The sequence below is a fragment of the Eumetopias jubatus genome, unplaced genomic scaffold (assembly GCF_037043125.1).
Source record: "Eumetopias jubatus isolate StellerSeaLion01/CBP00866 unplaced genomic scaffold, mEumJub1_p1.0 scaffold_4, whole genome shotgun sequence".
NCBI classification, from domain to species: Eukaryota; Metazoa; Chordata; class Mammalia; order Carnivora; family Otariidae; genus Eumetopias; species Eumetopias jubatus.
In genome coordinates, this window is record NW_028274810.1 from 81384793 (window position 1) to 81399780 (window position 14988).

Consider the following 14988-nt stretch of genomic DNA (forward strand, 5'->3'; position numbering starts at 1 on the left):
GGACAGCACTGAGAAGACAGCAGCGTGCTCCGGGGGCTCCGTGCTCCTGGCCGCGTGCCACCTCCTCTACCTGGAATGTCCTTCCTTCGCTGCCAAGACCAGACCTAATGCCTCTTCCAGGAACCTTCTCGGAATTATTCCTTCCCGTCATCCCTGAGGCCGTGTGCCGCTGCCTGGGGCAGCCAGGAGGAGGGGTGGAGAGGGGCAGCGCGGGGCCGAGCGGGGCCGAGTGGGGCAGGGTCCTGGGCCCATGTCTGTCCCCTGCCGGGTCCCTGTGCTGTCTGCATTTCCCTAGCTGCTTTGGGGCTGGTTAGGACCACTCAGAAATTGTTCTTATTAGGCCAGGGCAGGCCTTTCAGACCAGCAGCAGACTAGAAGCGGGTGAAGCCGGGCCCTGCTTGGCTCCACAGAAGTGATGTGGGTCCAAGTGATGCCACCTGCCTGGCAGAGACCCGCTGCTCCCAGTTCCCGGGACCCACCTGCTCCCCGCGACTACTGTTCCCACTTACTGTCTCTCTCAGCTCTGGCCTCACTCACACTGCCCTGGCAGCCTTTCCCAGGGAGCTCCTGGGACTTATATATAATTGCATCCCCAATTTAGCGAGCATTTACTATGTGCCAGACACCAAGATAAGTACTCCGTCTGGTTTATCTTATGTAATCCTCTCAGCGGCTCTCTGAGCTGGGTGCCGGGACGACTCCCATTTTATTGGTAAGAACCCCAAGGTGCCGGGAGGTGAAATAACTTGCTCACTAAAGAGCAAGGCTGGTATTTGAACCCAGGCCATCTGTCTCCAGGGTCCGCTCTCCTCACCAGGGCACTCTGCTAACTACATATTAACTACTAACTGGCGGTGGGGTGGGGGGGGGGGAGGTGGTGCAAATTCAAACCCAGGTCTGCGGGACCCTGGCACCATTCTCTGAGCCATGGTGCTCCGTGCCCGCTTGACCCCGACAGCCTCGCCGCCCGCCTCATAGCCCCTGGTCAGCGGCGGCAGCTGCCTGCATCATCACCACAGCTGGATCTGTGTCCCCACCCCAGTCCTGCCTCCCGCTCTGGGCCTGGGTGACAAGAGCATCAACCCGGGAGCTAGGCGGGCCCCGTGAGTGTGGGGATAGTGACACCTGCTTCCAAGACGTGCTCTGCTTGTAGGAAGGAGACACCTGTCAGCAAGTGTTACTCACCCAGGAGAGGCTATGCGGAAGGGGATTGTCATTTCGATACATAATATAGGTTGTTTATCGTGGGGGGCGGGGGATGTGTTGTGCCTGCGGTCATATATGCAAATGCAAGAGCTATGTAAAGATGCCTTCTGTATTGGTCTGTTTTTATATACACATGTTTGAGTATGAGAGAGAGAACATGCTAGAGCGTGCGCGCATGTGTATAAGGAGGGCGTTTGAATGATGGATTTGTGCCTATGGGATGTGAAAGTTCATCGGTATGCTTCTGTGATGTGTAAGAGATTGTGGGGTTCCCCCAAGTAAAGAGCTTGTCTAGGGCAGAGACAGTTTGACCTCTTGCCTCTTGACCCTGGAGGGCTCAGGCGGGTGGTCTTCAGCTGCACAGGGAGCTCCACAAAGACTTTGGACTTTGGGATGCATGTAAAGTTAGACCACAGAAGCGGTCAGAAAGCTCGGGGCTGCTGATGGAGAGAGGGAGAAGGGCTCACAGACTTCCTGCGGGGACTCAGACACGGCGTTTCATCCATGTCTTATAGTCACTGTACCCACCATCCTCTGCAGAAGGGACAGGAAATGGGGGGGTGACAGTGGCTGGACGCCTCTCTTCTCTGTTCCTCTTTGGGCCCCTCTGTCAAATTCTTCTTAGAAAGAGGGAAGCCGAGGGGTGCAGAGCCTTTGGATTATTGTGCTTCTTCCAGTGGAATGCAAGCCAAAGTGTCTCTTGCCTGAAGAAGAGAGATGGCCATGATGTATGCTGTAGCTTCTGGGCCCTGGACAGGGAGCCAAGTGCAGGAAATGGGGGCCCTGGGGCTCCATTGTCCACAGGGCTGGCACTGGTCCACAGCGGGTTCTTATGGGCATCCCAAATGGTGCTGGTGTCCAGACACAGCATTTCCTTGCTAGCCAGCAGAGTATCGGGGACTTAAGCCCCAGCCGGAGGGAGGGGGCTGCAAAGCTTGGGGGAGGTTCAAGGGAAAGCAAGGCCAAGTATGCAGCCCAGTGGGACAGCCCCAGCAAGGGAAGGATGACTTCCCATATGGGCATCCTCACCCAGGGTTGTAAGTCCCAGCCTTATGGCAAGACACCCTGCTAAGCCAGGTCAGGCCTCCCCCTCTTCAAGTTTCTTTTCCAAGATTGGTTCAGGATCCATGACTTCCTGTCTGCAGCTGGGCAGGGCTGAGGGCCCAACATGGCTAGCCCTAGCCAGAAACCTTGGGAAGTCCTAGCCCACCAGGCCAAGAGTCATTCTGCCTCAGCCAAACAGAAAACATACGCTTTTTATATATCTAAAAGTCATCAGATGAAAGAAAAAATCCTATGCCTTTGCCGTTTTGTTTTTTTTTTTAAGATTTTATTTCTTTATTTGACAGAGAGATAGAGAGAGAGCATGAGCAGGGGGAGCAGCAGAGGGAGAGGGAGAAGCAGGCTTCCCACCAAGTAGGGGGAGCCCGATATGGGGCTCGATCCCAGGACTCTGGGATCATGACCTGAGCCGAAGGCAGCCGCTTAACCAACTGAGCCATCCAGGTGCCCCTGCCTTTGCCGGTTTATAACATATGCTGAATTCAACTGGAAGTGATAAGTTTACTTCTTTGATAAGAATTGATCCCATTCCTCAAAGCTCCTGACCAGTGGAGCCTGGGAAACCTCAGGCCATCCCAGCTTCCAGAAGAACATAGGTTTGGATGTACCGAAGGGGGATTATGTTTTTATTTTTATTTATTTATTTTTTAAAACTTTATTTATTTGAGAGGGGGAGAGAGAAAGCAGGAGCAGAAGAGCAGGGGGAGGGAGAAGCAGACTCTCTGCTGAGCAGGGAACCCAATGTGGGGCTCAATCCCAGGACCCTGGGATCATGACCTGAGCAGAAGGCAGCTGCTTAACCGACTGAGCCACCCAGGCGCCCCGGGATTATGTTTTTTAAAAAATTCGTGTTAACTGGGAAAGTTCTATGTAAATGTCAACTATCACTGCTATTGTCCTTTTATGATGGTGATGATTAATAATGTAAACCAAGCAACTCGGGTTTATCTTATCCTAGGATCTAGCAATTCCCGAAACGTGTTCCATAGAACGATTCTGAAGTTACTAGGTGATTCTGAGGAAGAAAAAAGAGGCGGGGGGAGGAGAGATTCTGTAGTTACATTTTTGGAGATTCTGGTTTAAGTAAGGTTCAACAGGTTTCTCGCCTGAAGAACCTCTTGGGTAAACTCGTGAGCATTGGTTTCTGCTAGAGGAGGGAGTTTCTGGAGTATTTTTTAAAAATTACTTGACCCACCGAATGCTTTTTTCACGGAATGTATTTCTCATTTTCGTATGGAACATACTTTGGGAAACATTTCTAGGCTCCATTCTGCAGTTAATCAGATTTAGCCCCAAACTGCATATTTAGCTGCTCTAACAGTATTTTGTAGCATTTCCCCACAGGGCATCAATGATTCTCCATGCATTGCTCTGTCCAGACAAGCTGGAGAATCCCTGTGCTCGGCTGGGGTGGGGGTGGGGGGGGCGGCGGGGGCGAGAAGGCTGAGCAGGGAGCACCAGGGTTTGGGGCTGCAGAGGTCAACAGAGGCTGCCTCATGGAGAGCCTTGTGCCAGCCTAAAGTACTCATCAGAGGGGCTGAGGCTTGCCACCGGCTCTGGAAACAGGAGAGGGACATGTTGGTGCATAAGAACAGAGGCTGGGGCTTCGCTTAGGGATTGGCTAGGGGAAGGAGCGGGTGGCTCAGCCCACTGCTCTCCTTTAATCCTGCAGGGGATCCTCAAACTCATGTAGGCCCCACTCTGGGAGGCTCTGAACTACCCCTCCACAGCCTCTCTTTCTGTTCAGTGTTGTGTTCTCTAAAGGAGGGCTACCTGTCTCCTTTTCTTCTTCCTCTTTTTCCCAGAGAGATCCTAGTGCCTTAAGAAGCTGAAGTCATTGATGGGAAAGTGACTCCCCTCTGGGGCAGGGTTGCCAAAATTGACAAATTAAAATATAGGGTGCCCAGTTAAAGTTGAATCTCAGATAACAAATTTATTTTTAGTGTAAGTATATCTCAGATGTTGTATGGGATATACTTATGCTAAAAACCCCTGTTTGTGTTTCTCTGGAATTCAAATTTAACTGGGCATCCTTTGTTTTAACTGGCAACTCTATTCTGGGGCCTAGGATGTTGCCTTCTCGGTGCTGCTTCTAAAGAATGGCTAGTAAAAATGAGGAGGCCATGGGGTCCTGTGGTTACAAAGCATCAAGGAGAATCCTGCACTGACAGCCCCTGTGGCCCCTGCTGGGGGGAGGGTGGATGCCAGCACAACCCCAGTTCATTGGGATGGGGAGATGGGGCCAACAAGGATCTGCCTGGGTGGGGGTGGGGCCTGCCCTAGGTCTGGCCGAGAGAGGGACTGTGCAGGGGCCCAGAGCACCATCTCCATGCTGGGAAAACAGCCTTGAAGCCAGAGAGGTCAAGGTTCCAACCTGATGAAGGACACGGCACCATAGTCAAATGGCTTGAGTTTCAACCCCAGCCCTGATCCCAACCAAGAGTGTGACACTGGGTCAGAGTTAGCCCCGCTAACTTCCTCATCCCCCAGCCCCCAAAAGGCGACCTCCATGGTACCTCTGTCAGGGGAAGATGAAATAGAAGAGCCCAGATTAAGCGCTGAGCGGAGGGCCCGGCTCATATTAAACATCCAAATGGTGACAGTTACGATCATTACAGCTGACACTGTGACTCTTTTTCCTATAGTGGGGCTCACGAATGACAGCCTAAAGAGGACCATGATGACTAAGAGAAGTACGATTCTGACAGGAAAGAGTGGAGACTATATGTAGGCAAGCCCTCCCCTGCAGCCGGCACAGCGCTACCTGTTTCCAGGGCCAAACTGAAGGGGAAAGGAAAGGGGGCTTGCCTCTCAGTCCTCGGGTGCTTACTGCCTATGTTGGCCTGGCCCACTTCCTGCCAGTCACCTCTGTCCAGGACTCCCGCCTGCTTGGCTCACTCCCCTCCCAGCCTCTGCCCATCCTTGATGCCCGGCAAAAAAAAAATCATACACCTGAGCTAAGTGCATAACCGAATCGACCGTAGTTCGGGGCTGCCCAACGATGGCTCGTGGGCTGGCTGCCTGTGTTCTCAGTAAAGTTTTATTGGAACATGTGTTGTCTGTGGGTGCTTTTGCACTACAGTGGAAAAGTTGAATCATTGAGACAGAGACCATAAGGCAGGGCCCAAAATATTTGCTATCTGGTCCTTTACAGAAAATGGTTTGCCAACCTTGCACTAGTTTATTGCCATATATATTTTTTATGCTAATATATAATGCATATTTTTATATTTATATAATATACATTATATATATGTACATATAAAATTCATTCAACGCATTCCAACCAGGCACCCTCTTCCTGCCAGGCATTAAGTCAAACACGAGATAAATACAGAATAAGTCATTCCTGCCCCTCGGGGGAGTCCAGCGTTGAACACAGACACCTAAAGAAACACTGAGAAGCAGGCTTAGCTCCCGTTTGGAAAGCAGGGTGTCGTAAATGGATGGCTGAATGAGTTGCAATGTTGTGTGACAAGTGCAGGAACTGACGTGCAGCTAGAACTCCAAAGTAATTCTGTAAGTGAGACCCCAAGGCTCCAGTCATGTAAAATGTGGGGTGTGAGGTCACAAAATGACGAGATGACCAGAGGGGCCTGTGTAGTTCACAGACGGGCATCTCCAGGTTTCTGGGAGCTGATTGCCAATGACATTATGCTTGAATTGACCTTCTATCACAACGTGTTCTCCAGGGATCTTCCAGTTTCTATCAGACACGAAGGGCATCAAGGAGGGCTTCACAGAGGAAGTGATGCTGAAGTGTGGCTTCAAAGGATGAGTAGGAGTTTTCCAGATGGAACATTTGAGAGAACGGCAAGATGTGCTTGGGGAGCCTGTGGTTTAGAAGAGCAATAGTGGAGGGGACAAGATTGGGGGAGCAGGAGATAAAGCAGAAGCTGTCAGCCGGGGTCACATCATGGAAGGATGGGCCTGCATGAGCGTAAGCTTTGATTTATCCTGACAGCCATGGGAAAGCTCTCCAGGTTCTTTTTCTTTCCTTTTATTTATGTTTATTAATCTTTCAAATCATTATTATTCGTGTGTTAATAATGCAAAGGAGAAGGGGGCCTGCACTGGCCCGTGTGCCTTGGTGGTAGGGAAGCCACTTCTGGCCCATGCGCGCCTGATGGGGCGAACAAGGCAGGGCCGTGCTAAATTTGCCCTTCTAGGATGCTCACTCCAGCATCAGTGGGGACAGTGCATTGGAGAGGGCAACACCAGCAGCAAGGAGATCAGAGTGGGGTGCAGAAGTCCAGGGGAGAGGCGAGGAGGAATATCAAAGGAGACGCAAGGATAGGGCAAGTGTGATTTATGGAGCACAGCCAAGTCCAGCGGAGAGGCCAGACTTGCCGCCCCCAGAAGTCAAAGTCCAGCCACAAGAAAGGCCCCAGAGATTGAACAGTTCACAGCTCAGAGAGAGAACCCCAGGGGTTAACGGAATAACCGACATGAATAGGTTACCGTGAGTGGTTGTCAATCCCAGCTCTGCTTTGCAGACCCCTGGACAAGCCCAGGCTCTGCCTCTGAAATTCTGATTCAGCAGGTTGTGGGACAGGCTTTAGTAGCTTTATAGAACTCCCCACATGACCCCATGTGGAAGGTTGCAAAAACTGCCAACCTGAGCCAAGAGAATGTGCTCACAGTGGAAGGTTATGGCTGGCGCTGGTCGGGAAACCTGCAGGTGGCGTACCCCATCAGAGGCCCTGGTGCCCCCCTGTATTTGTTTGACTGACAGGCAGCAGGAAATGTACGGGGCCAGGCTAGGGGCTGACTTGCCTGGTGGACACTGCAAGACATCCCCCAAGGGAAATGAGGGTGAGTCCCCTGTGAGGATGTTTCAGGATACACGCGCCACCCCATGGTGGAGTGACTCAAGGTAGAGTGGTCAAGTGTAAGCACAATCTCATGCAGCTGCAGAGTACATGGGCTCAGCAGCCAGGCACTGCCGTGGAAACCCAGCCTTACCCCGCAGTGAGCCATGTGGCCTTGAGTAAATGCCCCAGCCCCTCTGGCAAGCATGTTCATCTCAACAAGGGATAATAATGGCATCTCTGTCAATGGGTTGTTGAGAGGATTAAATAAGAACATTAAGTCATTCAATAAGCTTTTATCAAAGTATTATTATACATGAGGTGGCGTGTTCTAGGAATTGGGACACAGAAGTGAACAAAATAGACTAAAACCTGTCTGTCTTTACGGAGCTTACATTGTAGCAGGGTAAGAGGAAGAATAGCAAATGATTCAAATATATAATAAGTCAGATGGGAGGAATGGAAGCGGAGGCAGCAAGTGGAGACAGTTCTTTGGGGATGGAAATATGTACAAAGCCCTTGGCACTGGGGCTAGCATGCAGTAAGTGGGTGATAAATTATGTTTACAAGGCCAAACAGCTAAAGGTAAGGGAGTTATAAAGAATAACTTGATAAAATAAGATCATGTGTGTGATGCAGAAGTGTCTAGCACAGAGTAGTTACTTGGAAGAGAATGGTTTTTATTCCTCCCTCTCCTGACCATGCCCCCTACCCCTCAGTCACACACACACACACACACACACACACACACACACACACACACACGGAACACCATCTCTTCTTTCCATGTTGAGGGTTGTGGGAGATGTAATGCTTCTCTCTGAATCCTTTTTCCCAGCCGTCCTGCCACTTAGTATCAACCGTAAGGCCACGCAGATGAAACAAGTTACTTGATGGAAGATAAGAAATCAAAACATATGGAGGGTGCTTGTCCAGAGAGCATAAATGACTCTTCTTTCTAAGATGGGAACTAAAGTCTCAAATTAAAAATAAAAGAAGGCACGATGTAGCTTTTGCTGCCCTCCAACCACAGAGGAGATTCATTGTCATACAATCACTGAGAATATTATGTTGATTGGCAAGAGCCAGGCTTTGTAGAAGGGACAAAATTCTCCACAGCTAATCTACAATGGAATTGTTCAATGTCAGGCACAGCTTTAATAATATCGTTCTGGGCTGCGTTGGATGTAAATATCCCCCTCTTCATTTTGTAAGCAATCAAAGGGAAGTTTTATAGGTGGGAGAGCATGAACAGCTATAATATCTGTGCCAAAAAACACATGGGCAAAATAAAAAATAAAAAAAAATCAAAGAATGCCGCACCTCGAAACGCTTGCTTTGTGGCTTATCGCCGATCTCCTCTGTCTGTCCGGCAAGTTGCACATCAGACACATTATAAAAGCCCTCACTTTAAATGTTGCCCTTGACATTATTAAAAAATACAAGGTTAGTAAATCAGACTGGAGGGAAAAAAAACAGACTGTTAAATCTGGACAATCAGGTAATCACCCTTCCTTCATCTTGTCTTGGCACCTACAATGATGGAGGGAGGGAGGGAACTCTGGTTGATTAAGCACCCACTATGTGCTGGATGCTGTCTCTGTCAGAAGCAGTTTCACAGTCCAGTTAAGAGTGCTGAACAATGGAGCCAGAAAGACAGAAATTCACAACCTAGCTCTGTCATGTTGTAGCTGTGTAACCTGGAGGAAGTTGCTTAAATTCTGTGTGCCTCAGTTTTTTCATCTGTAAAATGAAGATAACAGGTATTCCACTGGATTTTGAGGATTAAGTAAAATAAATTTGTAGCCCAGGGCCTAAAACATACCAGGAACTAAATAGTGGCTATTATAGAGCTAACTTTACTTAATGTGTACAACAGCCCGCTATAAGTTGAATTGTGTCCCCAAAAAGATATATTGAAGTCATAACCCCCAGTAGCTGTGAATTTGACCTACCTTATTTGGAAATAGGATCTTTGCAGATGATGAAGTTAAGATGAGCTCATTGGAGTGTGTCCTAATCACAATCCAAAATGATCGGTGTCCTTATACATAGGTGAAATTTAAATACAGAGACACAGAGTAACAATGCCACATGAAGATGGAGGCTGGAAGTGATGTGTCTATAAGCCAAGGAATGCCAAAGATTGCCAGAAAGTCACCAGAAGCTAGAAAGAGACAAGAAGGGGTTCTCTTACAAGTTTCAGAAGACTGTGGCCCTGCAGACACCTTGATTTTAGAATTCTAAACCTGCATATTGTGAGACAATAAGTACCTGTTGTTGTTGTTTTTTTAAGCCACCCAGTTTGTGGTACATTGTTACAGCCTTAGGAAACTAATACAATACCCACCATAGGAAGAAAAGGTATCCTCATTTTCAGATGAAGAATTGAAGGCCAGAGGTGACAATTACAGCTTAAGATCACTCAGCTAGAGGTAATGAGCTGAGATCGGAAGCCACACCTCTCTGAGCCCAACATCTGCCCTCTCTCCCCAGCCACTGTATGGCCTCTCAGGAGCAGAACTCAAGATAAAAAAGGAGGTGGTGTTGGGACTGAGCCCCCATTCATCACACCCAAGTCCCAGCCGAGGTGCCAGGTCAGAGTGGCCTGATTATGAACAGCTCATTAAGTAAAGAGCAGTGAGTGTTTGAGAGTGACTTTTTAAAAAGAATCGACTTTTATTTATAGTGACGTTCCAGTCATTAATTTCAAAGGAAGAAAGCCCAAAGCAGAAGCAGGTTCATTAAAAATTTGACATTAGTAATTTAATTAAATTGGGTCTTTGTGTCTCATTGTGGAAAATGAAACGTTAGTTCTACACCAGTTCTCAGCTCATTTCCTCTGGTTGGCTCCCTCCCCTCACCTTAGCTTGCTTTCTTCTCCAAATGTTTACCTGGCCCGCCCCTCCAACCCCCAACACTCACAAACACACACACATCACAGTCACTGCCTCCGCTGCAAGCCAGCAGCGAGAGCTCATGGGAAACGTCAAGGAAGCCAATAGTGTGGGATCATGGGAAACGCCAAGCTAGCCAGCAGCATGGGATCATGGGAAATACCAAGGAAGCCAGTAGTGTGGGATCATGGGAAATGCTGAGGTAGACAGTAGCGTGGGATTCATGGGAAACACCAAGGAAGCCAGTAGTGTGGGATCATGGGAAATGCCAAGCTAGCCAGCAGCGTGGGATCATGGGAAATTCCAAGGTGGCCAGCAGTGTGGGATCATGGGAAATGCTGAGGTAGCCAGTAGCGTGGGATCATGGGAAATACTGAGGTAGCCAATAGTGTGGGGTCATGGGAAATGCCTAGGTAGCCAGCAGCATGGGATCATAGGAAGCGCCCAGGTAGCCAGCAGCAAGATCGTGGAAATGCTAAGCTGGGCCAGTGGGCAGGATGATAGAGGTAATCCTTTCATCTGGGTCATCATACCCGGTCGAGAGAGAGCATGGGCATGGAGAGCTCTTCAGTCCTTTAGATAACTCACAAAAACATCAGTCTCTCGAGGGCAGGGACCCGCCTTGTCTAGTTCACTGCTAATTCCCAGCATGATAGGTAGGCCCACAATAAATTTTTGTTGCATAAAGGAATTAATTCATGAATGAGTAACTTGCCCAAACAACTAATTAATGAACACACAATTATGTCCCTGCAAGTGCCAGGCATTGTGTTAGGGCTCCCAGGATACACCTACGGACCAGATAGGGCCCCTGCCCTTGTGGTCCTGTGACCCAGTGGAGTCAGGCATCTGCCATTTTCCGAGCACCTACTACGTGCTGGGCACTGTGTCAGCCAACCATGCATCATGTAGTATCGGTAACCCCCTCCACCACTAGGTATTGTTCTCCTTTCTCAGTTGAGGAGATCAAGGCTTAGAGAGGTCACATGACTCAAGGCCACAGAGTAAGACAGAGACAGCGCCTGGTAGCAGACCCAGATCAAGGTGATTGCAAAGTCTGCCATTTCTCTCTACACCATGCTTTCTCCTCCTGGAAGGGGAAGATAAGAAGAGGGAGGGAAAGCCTTCTTTCTGAGGGTTTCTAAGATCATCAGGGTTGGTAGAGAGGGTCCTGGAAGACGGCAACATGGTCAGGAAGAGTGTACGGCAAGGGTCCGGGAAGCTCTCTAGGATTCAGGCTGGCCACCTCCACTTCTTCATCTTTATTCCTCATCCTGGCCAACCCTGCCCTCTCATTTCAGGTTTCTTGAGCTCCTCGGTTATCTTTGGCCTCAGGGCATTTGTGTATGATATTTCCTTTTCCTGGGACACTCTTTGGCCTAACTAATTCTTACTAATCTCTCAGGATTCAACATACATGTCACCTCTTCCAGGAAGCCATCTCGGACTGCCGCAGACTGGGTTTGGTCCCCTGCCTGGTCCCTATCCCATCAGAACATTTAACATACCTTTAATTGTGCACATCTCTCATGAAGTGTGCTCAGATTCACATGTGTCTTATTCACATGTCTGCCAGGCTCTGTCCTAAGCACTTTGCATATCTTCGCTCATCTAATTCTCCCCAATACCCGGTGAGGGAGGAAAGTACTGTTGTGATCCCTGTCTTGCAAACGAGGAGACTGAGGCACAGGGGGTTAAGAGAGTTGCTCGGGGTCCCACAGGTAGTAAGCCGTCTGTCCAGGATGCGCACCCAAGTTCTTGAGTCTGTACTCCCCACCACCCTGTTCTACAGCCTTTCAGTGATGTCTCAGTGAGTGATGGACACGGACAGGTGTGGCACTCTGGACGTGGCTGTGAGCCCTTGTCATTGCCCTGTGGGGACATCTCAGATTGGTAGGCGGTCTGACCTTCAGGGCGCAGGCAGTTCTAACTCTGGGGAGAAAGGAAGAGCGTTGGGGGAGCTGGGTTGGGTTGAACCAGTGACTCAGGCAGAGGAGCTCCCCCTCTCCTCCCCCCAGATTGGCAGGTTACAATGCTCTGGCACCCTCCCCAGTTTCTCGGGATAAAGAGAGCGCACCCACAGCTGGCCGTGATTGCTCTGGCTTGGGTCACACATTGTACATTGTATTCCCTGGCTCCCCATCTCCCCCTTTAAGTGGGTCAGTCGGATCAGAACTCAGGTTCTTGTCTTCCCACTTCACTGTCTGGTCCAGCACTAACACCCTTCAACTCTCCCAAACCTGCTGGGCCGAAGGACCGCTCTGGCTGCCAGGGCAGACAGGCATGAAAGCAGAAACACTGGGTTTAATGAGCACCTACTCCCTGCCATGCTCTGCGCCCCTTCCCTGGTCTTGAGGAATGTGGAGTGTGAAACCAGGGCAACTGAACCCAAGAGATTAAAGTGACTTCCCTGGGGCATCTCGAGTGATGGGACAGACATAATCCACCTCCATGGCTGTGCGGGAGAAAAGGCAGGAAACCTGGATGTCTGGCTAAAGCCACAAGCGTGGCTCCTCCTTAACCCAGGACCACCGTGCATTTTCAGGGACTAGGCAGCCTTGAGAGGGCCAGTCCGTCTACCGGGGAAATAAGACCCGGGGAGGTGACTCGCCCGGGCAGGTGCTGCGGGGAAATGGGCATCAGGGCTGAAGCTGCGCTCACAGGCTGCGTGTCTCCCTCTCTCACAGTTCTCCCCAGTCACACGTGTGGGAACCCCGGGCGGCTGCCCAATGGCATCCAGCAGGGCTCAACCTTCAACCTCGGGGACAAGGTCCGCTACAGCTGCAACCCCGGCTTCTTCCTGGAGGGCCACGCCGTGCTCACCTGCCACGCCGGCTCCAAGAACAGTGCCACGTGGGACTTCCCCCTGCCCTCCTGCAGAGGTAGGCAGCCAGAGAGGGTCTCAAGGGTGGGCAGTACCCGGAGGGGGATGCTGGAGATTCCAGGGGGGGCCCGGTCTTCAGTGGGGGAGCCTACGCCGTCCGCTCCAACAACGTCCAGGGTGCCTGCTCTGGGGAGTGCCTGTCTGGAGACCACCGCGGGTGCTCAGGGTCCCCAGCTATTCTAGAGGCTTCTCAGCCTTACTTGACCTTCCAGCCCTCAGGTGTTCCTTCCTTCGATCCCTTTCCCCCACATGAACAAACTTATTTTTAGCCAGTCTGCCCTCCTGTCTAGAAGAAACACGGTTTCTTTTCCGTTACGGAGCGTCTGTGCCCGAGGATCTCCCCCAGCTGCTTCCCTTCCTACTGACCTCACCCGGGCAGTCCTTCCTTTCCCTCTCCTATAAATATCCTATAAATTCAGCCTCTCTCCCTGTTTCACGGAGTCCTCCTCTCAGCCTCCAAATATGCTCAAAACCTCTTTACCCCAACAGCCACCCCCCCCAAAAAAACCTTCCACCTCAGCCTCCCAGCTAGAGTGACCAACTTATCCTGGTTTCCCTGGGATTTTCCCATTTTTAGCTCTGAAATTCCCACATGCTGGAAGCGCCCTCAGTCCCAGCCACACTGGGATGGTGGGTCATCCCCTTCCCAGCCTATTTCTTATTGTTCCTCCAGCCCATAATAGCTGGGTTTATTTCTAAGCTAATTTCCCATGCCTCTAATCTGATGATAAAAATAGCGCATGATCATTTTTAAATGATCTCAGAAAATTCAGAAGAGTAAAACAAAATCTGTTCATTTTAACAATGATTTTCACGTGTTTCCTTCCTATCTTCTAATTTATACTGCACTATGCATATATTGTGAATATGTGTATAATTGAGATTAGCGTGCATGTAGATTTTTTTAAGGCACCTTTTAAATGCTGTGACATTGTACTGTAGGGTTTCCCAGGCCACCAGGAATGCCCAGCATCTCAAAAGCCCCATCCAACCTTCTCTCTCCGCGCCCCCACCTCCCATTTACTCCTCTGCAGACTGGCCTTTGGCCCCAATATTCTGCATCATGTTGCCAAATCAGATGGGAATTGTTTTGGCCCTTATATTTCTTGACCTCTCAACAGCCTTTTGCACTATTCACCACTCTTTTCTCCTTCAAACTCTCATCTTTAAATTGTGTGGGTCCCAGAACACTCTGCTATAGGTCTGGGGGGGGATCGTTTCAAGGAGTTGAGAAATGATTGGAACATGCGGCTCTCCTTGGGTTCAAGTTTTACCTCTCTGTTAGAGGCAGCTTTTCTGTAAATACTGTCCAAAGACTCGCTCGGGAGCCTGGCTCCCCATTCCCACCATATGCGCACGCCCTTTGTATTGTCTTCACCAGGGGTGGAAAATACTTGGCACATATATCTCCTCCCTTGTTCCCATTCCAATGGCAGACATAATTAACTGATCACGGCACCCTTTCCTGAGCCCACACACGGCTATGAATTCCTTCCCAACAGGCAAGCCACAACCAGTCAGCGTGAGTCGCCACATGATCTCATGTTTGTTTATTCCACTTCGCCATGTTGGTCCTTCTTGGTGGAACCCAGGGGAATGAGAATCTCCCTTCTTACCTTCCTAAGTGCTCCTCTCAGGCCCCATTTCTAAGTTGGGATGTGCCTCTCGTCCCGTGATTGATACCAGGAATGACCAATCCCATCAGGTGAGACCTTGGCCCCTCCGCACAGGTGTGTGGCCCTGAGTGGCCAACCACGGCCTAAAACTGCTGTCTCCACTCCTCTTAGAATCCCTATCCACCCCCAGCCCAGAAGATGTCACGGCTGAACACTCTGACCTTCCCAGGAGGGGTGTCAGAGTTGTGACATGATAATAGAATATGGAACCTGATAGTATATGAAATCAAGTATTTAAGTTGTGAAACAAGACCCACCATTCGCTTTCCTCTTACAACACGATACATACCATGCTCTTTTAATATGGAAATGAAAACAATGGTAGCCCAAGTATGAGAGGCAGAGGGGCTATCACCCCATCTTGTGCCATATAGTTCACATCAACACCCATCCCAATATGGTGGAAATCCACTTCCCCTCCCAGGGTCTCCGGGGATCTTCATCAGCTTTAG

At 49.9% G+C, this 14988-nt stretch overlaps 1 protein-coding gene across 2 annotated transcripts in view; it reads left to right on the forward strand.

Annotated features, from left to right (window-relative positions):
* The window catches only part of CSMD2 (CUB and Sushi multiple domains 2), a 588524-nt gene that overhangs the window by 187176 nt on the left and 386360 nt on the right, over positions 1–14988 (forward strand). For both annotated transcript variants that reach the window (XM_088023017.1, XM_028113838.2), the window contains exon 4: positions 12664–12858. In XM_088023017.1, coding sequence (XP_087879143.1) covers positions 12664–12858 — 195 coding nt within the window. The remainder of the gene's footprint in view (positions 1–12663; positions 12859–14988) is intronic.